This window comes from Danio rerio, chromosome 11 (genome assembly GCF_049306965.1).
Source record: "Danio rerio strain Tuebingen ecotype United States chromosome 11, GRCz12tu, whole genome shotgun sequence".
Taxonomy (NCBI): Eukaryota; Metazoa; Chordata; class Actinopteri; order Cypriniformes; family Danionidae; genus Danio; species Danio rerio.
In genome coordinates, this window is record NC_133186.1 from 17,431,817 (window position 1) to 17,445,575 (window position 13,759).

Below are 13,759 nucleotides of genomic sequence, written 5' to 3' on the forward strand. Positions count from 1 at the left end.
GCCCTTAAGTCGATTATAGGTCTCTGTGGGGGTTTCTCCAGCAGGTGTCACTGTCTGCCGGAATCTTTGTCGGTATGATTCTGTTGAGATGTCAAATTTTTCCAGTAGTACCTCACGAAGATCCTCATAGACATCAGCCCGATCTTCATCCATAGCGAAGTATGCTTCTAGTGCTTTTCCGGAGAGAAGAGGAACCAGTAGACACGCCCACTCTACCTCCGGCCAACCCCAGGATTTTGCCAGACGTTCGTATCGACGGAGGTAGTTTTCAACATCTTCCCCCTCTTGCAACGTTGGCATCCGAGTTTCTGGTCGCATTGGCTGTGGTGGCACTAGTGTCTGGTGCTGAGCAGCTTCCGTTCTCCGGGTGCGGGTGACTACTGGTGTGGGTAGGTCCCATCGCCGGCTATGTAAGGTCTCAGGTGTGGATTGTTGGCGCAGTGTTTCTCGTAGCCCCCGTAGCTAGTAGATGAGACCTTCTTCCCTTTTTTGCTGGCCTGTTAAAAAGGTCCTCATCATCGCTACTACGTCTTCCTCTATGGTGGTTGCAACCGGTGGGTCTCGAGTAGGGCTGGATTTAGCACCCTTCTCACTGGTGACCTCTTCGTCCTCATCCACCGTGTCTCATGCAACCTCCTCCATCGCTGTTTTTTTCTGGGATCTCAGACCCTTCCTTGTCTGTTTTCCTGAATGCACTGATTTTCGACTTGCCATCCCACTTCTGACACCACTTGTTACGGAGACTATTTTTCTCTTCAGGTCCCAGACCTTTCAAATCCTCAAAAATTGGCAGAGTTGAAGTAGCACTATGGTGCAAAGTGTCTTTATTTACAGTGCTCAGTAGAAAAAATCCCCCAAAAATAAAAACCAGCAAAACAAAACAAAACAAAAAAAATATTTACAAGACAAGTAGTACTTGGCTATCGTTTTCTTTCTGCAAATAAAGAAATCCAATAATCAACTTACTTCTCCACACCACTCTACAACCTTACTCCTACAACCCACACCATACTGTGCTCACTCTGCCCTTTATATAGCAGGAGAGACTGGTATGGAATGGCTCATATCATCACAGCAGGTATCAAATAACTATATCTATAAACATTTCATTGATCAACATTTTAATTATATGTATACACTACATTTGCATACTATACAGTTTTACCCCATAACTAATTATTTTTTTATTTTCCAGTTTTTATAAACCACTTTTGTTTTATTAATTTGTTTTTAATCTTTCTCCCCCATACATACAACAAATAGGATCTCCGGCCGGCTGTCCCTTTTGCCCATGCGCAGTGCACGTTTGTGCATAAAATGAACGCGTTAGGCTTTTTGGCCCTTTTGGCATTCCATAGCCGTCATGGCGCAGCCCGGAAGATCGACGAGACGAGACAAACACAAACACAATTGAACAACAGGTAAGTGAATATGCTTTGGATGTATATCGGGATTATTAACTAGAAATGTGTGCGTGTTTGTCTGTATGTATGCGTTCTGGCAGCAGCGCGACTCCAGTGTGCACCCTGTGATCGGCTGATGGTGAGTATGGAGTACAGTGTTTTAATGGATGCGTGTGAAGGAAAAAAGTTTATATGTAGTTCTGCCGCAGGCCAGTGACAATCTCCTTTGTCACAGTATCATATAATGTTCATTGCTTGGTTTTGAGTATCTTATGTGTACAGTAGTTATAATTTTAAAGTGGATTAAAGCCTTTAATCAAAGTTCTAAAAATAATAAACACATTCATTAATTTATTATTGTAATTTTTGTGATCCATTTTAAATATTTACTCAGGTGTATTGTAATTCTGGATAAGTGTTACCTGCAATCCATACTGTCCAGTTGCAAAGTTTGCACAAATTAATTGCAGGATCTGTACAGTGATTTTTAAATGCTGTAACTTTAGCGTGTTATAGTAACAGTTAATCTTAATGTTTGTTTAAACTGTCCAATTGTCCTGGCAATAATTAAAACTGCAAGTAGTTGCAGGTTTAAACTTAGGCCTGGATATTCTTTCAATAAAGCAACAATAATTTAAGTTGTTGTTAGTATTATTACTTATGCTAGAAGTGGTAGTATTAGAACGTTATATGAAATATTTCTATATTTCATCTGATGTCACAAAACATCCTACAAATCCTATAAACAAGCATGTTGTGAGAGTGTAAAAAAAAATAACCGAATTAAAATCTGAGGCTACAGATATTTGTGCATGATGCTCTTAATACATATGTGGATTTTACTGCTCTTCAACCCCCAGGGGCCAAGTAGAGCCCCAAATGAACAGTACAAAAATTCAGATTTCAAATGACTGTAACTTTAAGTGTGATCATCATATCAAAGTGAAAATTGGTAGGATAACTACTCATGCCATGTTTTTACAATAATGTTGTGCACAGTTTTCAGACATATATGGAAAGGTGTAAAAAAGGTGTTTATAAAAAATGTGAACCGTAAAATATAACATTTTAGGTTACTTTTCAGATATGTCATGATGTCTTATACTGTGAACATATCTAACAAAGATTTTCATCCAAAAAACTATTAATATATATATATATATATATATATATATATATATATATATATATATATATATATATATATATATATATATATATATATATATTATTATTAACAGTTTTTATACTATATTTCCCATAAGCCTCAGTCAATCAGTCAAGGGAATAAGTAAACATGGCGCGGTTATTTGTAGTTTATTACTGCGGACTAAGAGCCCGTCGTTAGGGTTTGAATCTCAGTGAAATGGTCATCTCTCCCCATTGCAACGTTTCACTGTTAATATTATGTTTTATTAACGAGCTGATTATTTAAAAACATACTTTATAACATAATGCACTGTTTTATATGGCTTGAAAGGTAGTCCAACCACAAGGAGTTTTACGGGAGTCAACAGCCAATGACGATCCGACTGTTCAGAGGCGTCAAAATATAGGCGTATATTGTTTTAGCTTCCGACTGAAGAAAGCTTTCATATAAATAATATGTCTGCCTATCTATGTCTATTTTTTATATGTTCATTTATGTATTAAACTGAACCCTAACTGCCCGTGTAACTGCACAGCATTCATGCCTTATTTAGCTAAGGCAGATATAAAAAACTTTTTTTACTCTTTAAGCAAACGATTATTAAGAATAACGATATGTATTTTGTATTTGATAGTGCATAATGTGACAATGTGAAGAAATACAAATTAAATTATTATTTTCTATGTATTTTCTGTTATTAAGTATTAATTCCTTAACACCCACCTGAATTTCCTTGTGGTTATGACACATTTTACAGTAGTAATCTTTAATTAATCTCTGCAATCAAAGTTCACTTCTATTGTGAATAAATGAAAGACAAATTTATAGTTATAAAATTGCATCAATTTTAGCAAGACATACTCTAATGCTTTACTTACCTTGAAGGATTCATACAGGATACAATTCGTTGCAAATATGGCTATTTTTATAGCAAATTTGGTTGGTTAACCAAATAGGAGAAAACTTCTATGATATATATGTATGTGTACAGACATAGAAACTGCATGTAAACATTGAATATACAACTGTGCAAATACAATTCTATATCCAGTTTGGTGTTGATACTATAAAATAATTAATATAATTTAAATGCTTGATACAATTGTTGCACTTTATGTAATTGTATTAAATAAAACATTTAAGTGCTTTGAAAATGGAATTATGTTTTAGAATACAACATCAAATAAATGTCAATTATCCCAGTATGCAAATAAGCAGTCTGAACTTATTTATCAAACACAGTTAACTTTATTTGTGTTAAACATACACACCACTTATAATTCCAAAAAATAACAACAAAAGTAATAATTAATAACAAATATATACAATTTTATAAATTGTAGTGTATCTGAGTGGAACACTGTTATTGTAAATTATTATTATTATTAAATCTAACAAATATTAACAAATATTGCATGTGGATTAGCAACATGGCTGAACTGATAATAACTGTCCTAACAGAACTGTTTTAACAATGGTAAAAGCACTGCTTTATTTATTTATATATAAAAATTTTTACGTGAAACTGTAGAATCACTAAGAAATATACTTCAATATTATTGTTCAACAAATGATGATGGCTCCCAAGAGTCTTTCCACTTGATTCCACTATAACAGAAAAAAAAGAAAAAAAAAAAGAAATACAATTTAAGTCATGCAAGTTCAATAAAAGTAGATTAAAACAGAGGCTGTAACCAATCAAAATGTATTGAAGTATAGCAAGAGTACATACCAGGATGTGCAGGGAGCCCATCTAACAAGGACTTCGAAGTTACCCTGTGCGAAAAAGCAAAAATTAGAAAACAATATTCTGCCCCCAAAAATAACATATGTGTAATGTAACATATCTAATGTCGATGATAAACTAAAACACTGAACTGTCTTTGAACAACACTGAACTGTCTTTAAACAATTAAACTGTGTTTGCATCATTGAATGATAATTTTCCTGTTTATCACCAAAAACTTGCTTTTAAACAATCTATAAAATGCTATAAATAAACAAATGCTATGAGAATAAAGGTAACAAATTTAATCTCTAGAATTAAAAAAGTTGTAAAACATTACATGAAACAAGCAAAACTGGGAAATTATTTATCAAAATCACTTACTCCTTTCATTCTGTTTTTCAATATCCTCTGGTATGGAAAGCTGTTGTTCTCCAGCTGTTCCATGCATTCTGATCAATTGTCTGTTATAAATGAAACAAACAAAAAAAAGAGTACATTACAAAAGTAATAAATACATGGGATTTTACAATTATGTTATTACACCTTTAACACATACCAGCAAAACATCATATTTATGTACTAGATATTGGCCTTTTGATATACTTCACCTTTATGTTTCTTGTCTTTAATTTTAATTAGATAGGTAAATTAATATGGGATAAAATGTTTTACATTCACAACTGTTTAAAAACTCTGGAAATACATTTGCCTTTTTTTCTTTTCGTTGAAGCAGTGGTAGGGTTAGAAGCAGTGGGGTCCAGCACAGGCACAGGGGCGGTGGGCTCCAGCACAGACACAGTGGGTTCCAGCACATGCACAGTCACGATTGGGTCAAGCACAGGCACAGTAGGATCCAGCACAGACACAGTGGGTTCCAGCACATGCCCAGTCACGATTGGGTTAAGCACAGGCACAGTAGGATCCAGCACAGACACAGCAGGGTCCAGCACGGGCACAGTGGGGTCCAGCAAAGGCACAGTCAAAACTGGGTCAAGCACAGGCACAATAGGGTCCAACACAGGCACAATAGGGTCCACCACAGGAGGTTCCAGCACATGCACAGGGGGGTCCAGCACAGGCACAGAGAGGTCCAGCACATGCACAGGAGTGCTGGGTTCTTTTCGTTGAAGCAGTGGTGGGGTTAGGAGAAGGGGTCCAGCACAGGCACAGGGGCGGTGTGTCAGGACACTGGCTTGATCTTTCTCTTTATTTCTCTCTCTCCCTGCTTTTCATTCTTGCAGCGTGCACTCAGCTGATCATTATTACGAATCAGTGCGCACACGGCTTGCTGCACCTGTTACTGGTCTCCATTAATTTCCCTGCTATTTAAGCTCTCCTTTTCCCACTTTCTGGTCGCTAGTGTGCTGGTCAAGCTATCTCGCTGCGTTATCTGATTCCTGTCATTGTCATGCATTACTTCATGTTCTGATTCTGTTTTTCTCTTCTGCCCAGTTTTTGCTCGGTTGCCTGTGTTTTTTCTGTTTCATTTTGGATTCTCCCCGGTGTAACAAATAAGATATTTTTTGTTTTTCTTCTGTTGAGCTCAACAAACAACCAAATGAACAGAGAAGGGTCTCATGACCTTAAGGTTAACTTCACACCTTTCTCCAAATTTCATGTGGTAAAATATAGACACTTAGGCATGACCAAATAGCCAGAGAAGGGTCTCCGGACCTTAAGGTTAACTTTCTCCAAATTTCAGGAGGTAGAATATTGACTCTAGATAATCATGCTGACACTACAAACCTCAAATTAGTGCTTTGTAATCAGAAATAATGTGCAACTAGCTGAGAGTGGAGGTGGGCCTGATCAACTCACACTTCTCTCTTACCTATTAGGCTGACCTTTGGCCAGCACCCAAATTTTGACTGTAAAGGTGAGGGTTTCTTGCTGAAACATTGGAAGCTCAGCCGTGGGAAAAGCGCGCATCGCCCGGCATTCTCGGACACACGTGTTGGTTTTCCAATGTGACTGCAACGGGCTCCCCAGTCTTTGAAGAGGAAAATGATGGCACGTCTCTGAGGTTGTATATACTTGTATCAAATTGCTTGAAGTTTTCATTATCTGTCTTATATTCATGTAATCTCATCTTTATTTCACATTATAAGCCTTTTATGCAATTTTGTTGTATTTTGATTAATGATGTTAATGAGTATGATTCATGATTATTGAATATTATTGTGATAATTGATATCAGCTGTGTGTACCAGCAATAAACAGTTGAATTGCTTGATTAGTATGGTGTATGGACCATTATTGGTGCCTTCTCTTGTCGATTAGCACCACACTTGTCTCCCTTGCATAAACACATACCATACTAAAACCTTTTTGGTATGCTGAAACATTTTACATACTAAAATTTGGGGCATACTAAAACACCCCGGCCAGCCACCTACCTTCGACTTCGCCTGTCCGACGCTGAACTTGACTTTCCTCCGTTATCCCATCTGCCTCTCGATCGATGCTCGCCTGCCTGACCTCTCTTACGCCCGTCGATTTGGACACTGTTGCCGAGTTACCTTTCGCTCTCGCCGAGCGATCTCACCATTTTCATTTGAGTCACGAGCCTTGGCTCGTCATTGTTTTGAAGGGTTAATAAAATCCTTTTTGTGTTAACAGCATTTGCGTTTGGATCCATCTCTCTCCGGGTGTGACACGGTGGGGTCCAGCACAGACACAGTGGGTTCCAGCACATGCACAGTCATGATTGGGTCAAGCACAGGCACAGTAGGATCCAGCACAAACACAGCGGGGTCCAGCACAGGCACAGTGGGGTCCAGCACAGACACAGGAGCAGTGGTGGGGTCCAGCACAGGCACAGGAGAGGTGACGCTAAAGCTATCTGAGGCAGCTCCTTTCTTTTTTCTGTAAATGAACTTTAAAATTTAATAACAACATGTTAAATAGGAATCATTAAAGAATAATAGTTCACAATTATTAGGAAACTATGTGAGAAGTAATGCAGGATGAATAAGAACCTCTACAGCTAGTTTATAATATGACAATCTTCAAAGAATTATCGATAAAACCTTTTTATTATACTTTGGCATTATACTTATACTTCATTATTACTTGTTATTATCTAGTTTAATATTAGCATGTATATTATTACAGTAATGTTAATTTATTACTATTTGAAAATTGGATATTATACATGAACATATTCTACCACTGTAATCCAAGTTTAACAACTACTACTACCTTAACAACTACCTCATTAATTTAACAACTACAGTCTTATTAATAAGCACTAATAAAAAAGACAATAAATTTAAAGTTGTAGTTAACAGTTAGTTAACAGTGAGAACTGGTCTCTAAAATAAATTATGATTAAATAACCAAACTGAAAAGTGAATGCAAGGCAAGAAAACTTCTACAAACTTTTCAATACAGCTTCGTAGACAATCTTCAATCTCTGGAAGAGATCGTCATCTAAAACATGGTCTCCACCAAATATGACATCAGCCACAATGGTTTGTTCCATGTTTTTCCCAAGAAGCAATATTGGGTGGAGGTTAAGAGCAGCTAACTTGTCAAGCTGAAATATTAAGTAAAAAATGCACAAAGAGATTGCTATTAGATAATTTCATCAATGTTTTTTAACAAAAATTTTACAAAATTACCTCTTCTTGTTTTTCATGAAAAATTTCCGCTCAGTGTATTATATAATATTTTGTATTACATTTAACATAATACTGACATTTATGAATGTCAGAAAATCTCACATAAATAACAAAGATTCTAAACATTTTACATTATATTAATATTATTCAGTAAAAAATGTTCCCATATCAATGCACACCTAGGGTTAAACACTTACCAAATGATAACTGCTGTTAACAACTTTAGCTTTGTTGCTGTTTTTTTTAACTGAGGCTGCCTATTTTGTTTTATTTAATTAAAATTTGTCCCTTGCTTTTTGTAATTTTGCCTTGTAAGGCTGGCAAGTCCCACAAGAAGGACATGTTTTACATGCCACACTTATTGTGGCCTTGCAGCTAATGCATGTCTTTTTGGTACTCCCAGGCATCCCTGCAAAGAAAAAAGGGCCAAGATATTATACACAGCACATACACACATTACAATGCCACAATTTACACATTTCTTATTTGCTGGATTTTGTCTTAGCTCATGTAATCAGACTTGTAACAGTCATATTAAAACCACTCTTGTGCAAACAGAAATTTCACTGGATAATAACTACTACACCGGCAAAATGAATGCTTTTAAATTGCATTTCCTTCAGAACACTAAACATTCTTTTAAGTGACATTATACAATTTTTATAAACAAAAATGACAATAACATTTTACAATTCTATTAGTTAATGTTAGTTAATGCATTATTTAACACACATTTACAATGAACAATCTGTTACATTTTTTAAAAATTATGTTACCTAAACAAATTATTGTTTTAATTAGGACATCAGCTAATATTAACTTCACTCAGCATCACAATTGTTGTTAATGTTCTAATGCCTCTTTACATCATTGTTTACTTGCACACACCAATATTACTGTTTGTAGATTGTGTGACATGAGCTAATAATTATAATAACACATTTATTTAGAAATGCAAAATCTTTGTTTAAGTAAACTGACAAATATATAAATGTATAAGTTATTGAATTAGTTAACATGAACAAATAATGTACAAGACTTACTTATGTACATACTAATGCATGCTAATTGATAAATTTTTGGACACATTCAAAATCCCCGATCAAACTCAAAGACAAAGAAGTTCTAAATGGAACCTTTTTTGGTGTTAAAGTGGACGCCTCAGCTTCAACTTGCATGTTGTTCATGTTGTGGACTTTTTATTAACATGATTTATCACTATAAACATTTGTTAAGGGAATTAGGAATTGTAAAGTGTACATTGCTCCAAAATTATCAAATGTGTTACTAAGAATTTTTCATTATTTATGTTTACTAACACATTACATATTAATGTATTAAAGAGCACATTAATATATGTTTAGATAACATTAAAATTAGCATTTTTTAGTAGTTTATTGTTCATTGTTAGCTCATATTAAGTTCATAAATGCATTAGTGTATGTGTAAGCAAACATTAATTAAGCTGTTGATGTGAAAATATGGTAAAGTTAACATTACCACAAATTATGTGATGATAAATAAAATTATTGCTCACCATTTGTTGATATTAACTAATGCATTTACTAACAAATCAATATATGTTTAGTTAACATGTTACATACTGTTTAACAAATGCTTAACTAATTAATTAGATAATTAAATAATGCAATAAGGTTTCATAAGATACTAAAACTTGTTAGTACACAACACGTTTGCTTAGTTTTACAGTATGCAATTACACAAATTCAATAATTGCCAGCATGATTATGATCTATCTACATATGATCTTATGTCTTGACTAAATAAACTAGACACATTAAATACACTATAACATTAATAAAACATAGATAAAACGGAGGCATGCATAAAAATATATTTTAAAGCAGTGCACGTACGGTACATGAAAAATTATTACCTGTGATCACGTTGTTTCTGCATTATCCAGCTCTTTGACGCATGATTCGCTTGCCCCTGTTCTCAAATTAATTAAAATCTTAATTAATCAAAAATGTTTTAAAAGTTTATGGTGTAACGTTAACTCGCCCTTTGAAACGGATTAAAATAAAAAAGGGTTGCCGTTATAACCGTTACTGTTTCAAATGCTTTTAATTAATGCAAATTTAAATCAAGTTGGAATTAAACACTAGTTATTAATTTGTTAGACTCAAAACGTTATGCTTTAAATCGCTCAAAATAATCTTGAACTTATTGTCATTCCAAATGAAAAAAAACTAATTAAACAGGCAAGTTTAAATATAACACATTTGTTAAGAAGAAAACTAGAAAAAAATTAGCATTTCAATCTTATGGTCTTATAATTCATATTTTGATCACCATACGAAGCAAGTAGGCTATCTAGAAATCCTGTACGTTTCAGGAGTACATAAAACCACCTGACTGAAATGTAACTTTGCTACGTTTTATCCATATTATTACTTCGTGCTTTCCTCATATTATTTGAAATAAGATAGACTTACATTTGCGGTGTCATTCCCGGTAATGTGAGAAAAGAACAAAAGATGCACATACAAAGCAATATTTTATGGCCGTTTAATAATAATTTTGTGCTGTTTGGTACGTAATCAACATAGCACGGCGGTTTATATCCCGAGTATATCCCAGCAAATTAGATTGATTGTTGAAATGCCACACGTTTTTCCTCACTCACTTAATAACCATTAAAACCAGTGTGCACTGAGAAGATCGAACCTTAATTTCCTTGTTTTTATGTTTAATAAACAAGCATGACCTGAGTTTTAATACCACTTAGCACCTCTAGGGAATGATTTTTTTTAAAAAGTGCAGGGAAGTGTACCTATTTGTTCGTATTTCTAGTTCTTTAGAAATGTAGTCAGCCTTACATTTTTGTAATGAGCCTGGGTTGTTTAAATTTGTAAAGAAAGCATCACGTTTTTTATGACGATATGTGAATGGCCCCATTAAGAGTTAACCAGACAGATACTGTACAAGCTGTGCAAAATTAAATGCATATTTTGCAAGCTACAGAAAACAAGGAGTTAACCATATTAATCACACTTACAGGTTGTAAATTGGAGGAAGAACAAACTGGTCCATATGAACTACGTATTATAGTTTATGGTGGTTTTCTTCCTTTGACAATCGGCTGATGAATCCATTGTTGCAGGGTAGGTTATTGTATTAATCATCAGAAAAATGACAAGAACAAACACACCACATGGCGTGGATATCCTGTGATTTTGTTTGAAAATTAACTATTTAATACACACAACTGTTTCTTTGGCCATCTTACTATGATAATCATTCATCTTCGCATCATGATCAATCCAACCCCCCGCACACCACTAGTTTTTGAAGGGAAGGGCGGGTTCATGTTTTTTAACAAACAAAATTTGAACCCAAGGCGATTCATATATTGTACTCTGAGTCAACTCTTCATCAATTAGTAGTTTTAAACATGACACACTTTCAGATTTAAACCTCTTTAAGCTGGATGTTTTTATTCACTTAGAGCTGCTTTACACAGTGCATGGAAGGTCATTTTCAAAACCCCATAATAGGGGTTCTTTCATATTGATTTCTGTTGGATTAATAATTTGTAAGACTGTACTAACAAACAAAAAATAATAAAAAGTTGCCAAATAATAGAAAATATTATTTTAAATAATGAGTTAAGAAGCTACCTTCTACCTGTCCTCAGCCAGAGGTGTACACATTTCTGTATACTGTACATGCTTATAAGGTACAACTTATACAAATAGAATTGGCATCATTTCAAAGCAGGAGCTTAGCAAATGGTCATAAAGGCTACTAAACACTTGTATATTCTTTCTAAAGTACGGATGCAAAATACAGCCTATTAAATATTTGAAATTCAGTATTCACTGTGGCAGATCATCTGAACATTGGCTGATTATAACATGTGTGAGTTTTAATTATCCAATATGAAATACAGCAAATGCAATAGTTCCCTTTTAAATATTCATAATGTATATGCACTTTACATTTTAATTCAGTGCATAATTAATGCAAACTTAAATTTTTGTGGGTCTCTGTAACTTTGTTCACTCTCAATGACATTCATGTCCACATCTTGCTTGTAGGTGTTTCCATACATACTTGACTGACGCTTTACATTGCTTTCAGTTTCTGGTCTGTTGAAAGAAAATAATTCCAGTCTTTTAGGACACCATTAAAAAATTGAGTAGATAAAATTATATGTTAAAATCACAATGAAACAAACAAATTATTAATAAACAAAAAAATTTACTAAATAAATGAATAATTTAATTCCTTAAAATGACTCATTCTGAAACTCTTGCAACCTAAGAAAATTAACAATATATATGTTTTGAATATACTTTATATTAAGTAAAACAGGTTAAAATGTGTATATATTTAAGGAAACATACCCAAGTCTTTTTCCCATAACAGTTTGAAGAAATTTTCTGGCAGATATTTGACCAAGAACTTTTCTGTAGCTGTTGGTAAAGATGGCATCAGCATGTCTTCCAAACCTAGAAACAGTGTTTAAAAAAATATGGTTGTGACAGTTAAATGTGTAGGAATATTTTTGGTTTGTTTCAAATATTAACATGGAAATTTGTATTGACATTAATACTAATGTTGCAATTTAGATTACTCCTCACAAAGGGTGAATTTGAGCACAAGATCACATCATGACAGTGCTTCAATTCAATTCACTAAACTTTGTCTGTCCCACAGGGGTAAGAAAATTGACTTTTTTTTCATGTGATAAATCCCTGATCCTTTAAATTTTTACCTAGTATAAATAGTTTTGATGTTTTAAAATATTTATCAAGCAACTTCTCTAACACAATTAAAAAAAGATACTTCATTAAAATGAAGTGTATATAATATATATATGTTATAACGATAAAAAAGTATCAATTCTGTGTTAGGAACTGATTGGAAACAAAGGAAATACATTTCAATGCATGACCTATAATGTATTTATTACTCTAATACTGTACAAATGTTAACTTAAAAGCGTAAAATTGTTAGTTTATTTTTTTATTCTTTGCTGTATTAGATTGAAAGACCAGAGAAGTAAAGTTCACCATGGTCAGAAGTGAACAAAAGACCCTAACCCCATTTCAATGCCAGATTTATATAGGAATGTGTCTCTCTTGTTTACCTGTTATGAACCAAAACGAAAAGGAAATAAAAAATAAAATTTTACAAATTTAAGTAAGTAGATGTAATGTACAGATATACAGATATTCGTGTAAATTTAAAGAGCAATTGCATTGTTGGTGCTTCATGTTGAGCTGATGCTTCCCCAGAGCAAATATATATAGTGGCAAGAAGAGGAATCAAACACAGCACATAGGCTGTGGTTATTTAAACAAAAGCCCCAGAGGATGTTTTATTTACAAAGTGATCCAAATGGTGAGTGCAGTAAAAAGGTAAGTAGGGAGGCTTCTGGATGGTGAGTTGGGGTATTCTTTGGAGAGCGAAAGGCAGAGAAATATTAGTGTCAGGACAATGCTGCGGTCACACTAGTGTTAGTGCGTGCAAAATTCTGGCGCTGCAAAAAGGGTCGCGATTAAACAAGATGATTATACAATCAAAAAAGCAAGCATTTGGTCCATGTTTTACATTTTTGTCCAGAGAGGTCATGCATTTTCGGTCTGACAAAGTCACGTACATATGAATGAAAATCAGTGTGACCGCAACTTAAGTTGGGAGTTTGTATATATATATATATATATATATATATCTTAGTGCATGTGCTGGGAGTGTTGGGTTTGAGTGAGAATTATCACAAAGTGAAGGGTGGTGGTTTCCTTCTGTCAGTCAGATGCAGTGTTGGGGAAGGTTACTTGGATGTAATGCATTACAATATTGAGTTACTCCTCAAAAAAGTAAG

General features: G+C 34.2%; 1 protein-coding gene and 1 long non-coding RNA gene across 3 annotated transcripts in view; both read right to left on the reverse strand.

Annotated features, from left to right (window-relative positions):
- Positions 1-3,784: 3,784 nt before the first annotated feature.
- On the reverse strand, positions 3,785-9,381 carry LOC110438909 (uncharacterized). 2 transcript variants are annotated; one of them, XR_011009852.2, is made up of 6 exons: positions 8,103-9,381; positions 7,664-7,820; positions 6,679-7,158; positions 4,664-4,743; positions 4,286-4,329; positions 3,785-4,161 (listed from the first exon to the last, which is right to left on the reverse strand). It is a non-coding gene; the product is annotated as an uncharacterized lncRNA (long non-coding RNA). The 2 variants fall into 2 exon arrangements; XR_012387102.1 differs by lacking the exons at positions 6,679-7,158; positions 7,664-7,820; positions 8,103-9,381 and adding an exon at positions 4,891-4,954.
- Positions 9,382-11,336: 1,955 nt separating this feature from the next.
- The window catches only part of ghrh (growth hormone releasing hormone), an 89,836-nt gene continuing 87,413 nt past the window's right edge, over positions 11,337-13,759 (reverse strand). Inside the window, 2 exon segments of the mRNA NM_001080092.1 lie at positions 11,337-12,020; positions 12,279-12,383. Coding sequence (NP_001073561.1) covers positions 11,879-12,020; positions 12,279-12,383 — 247 coding nt within the window. The 3' untranslated portion in view covers positions 11,337-11,878.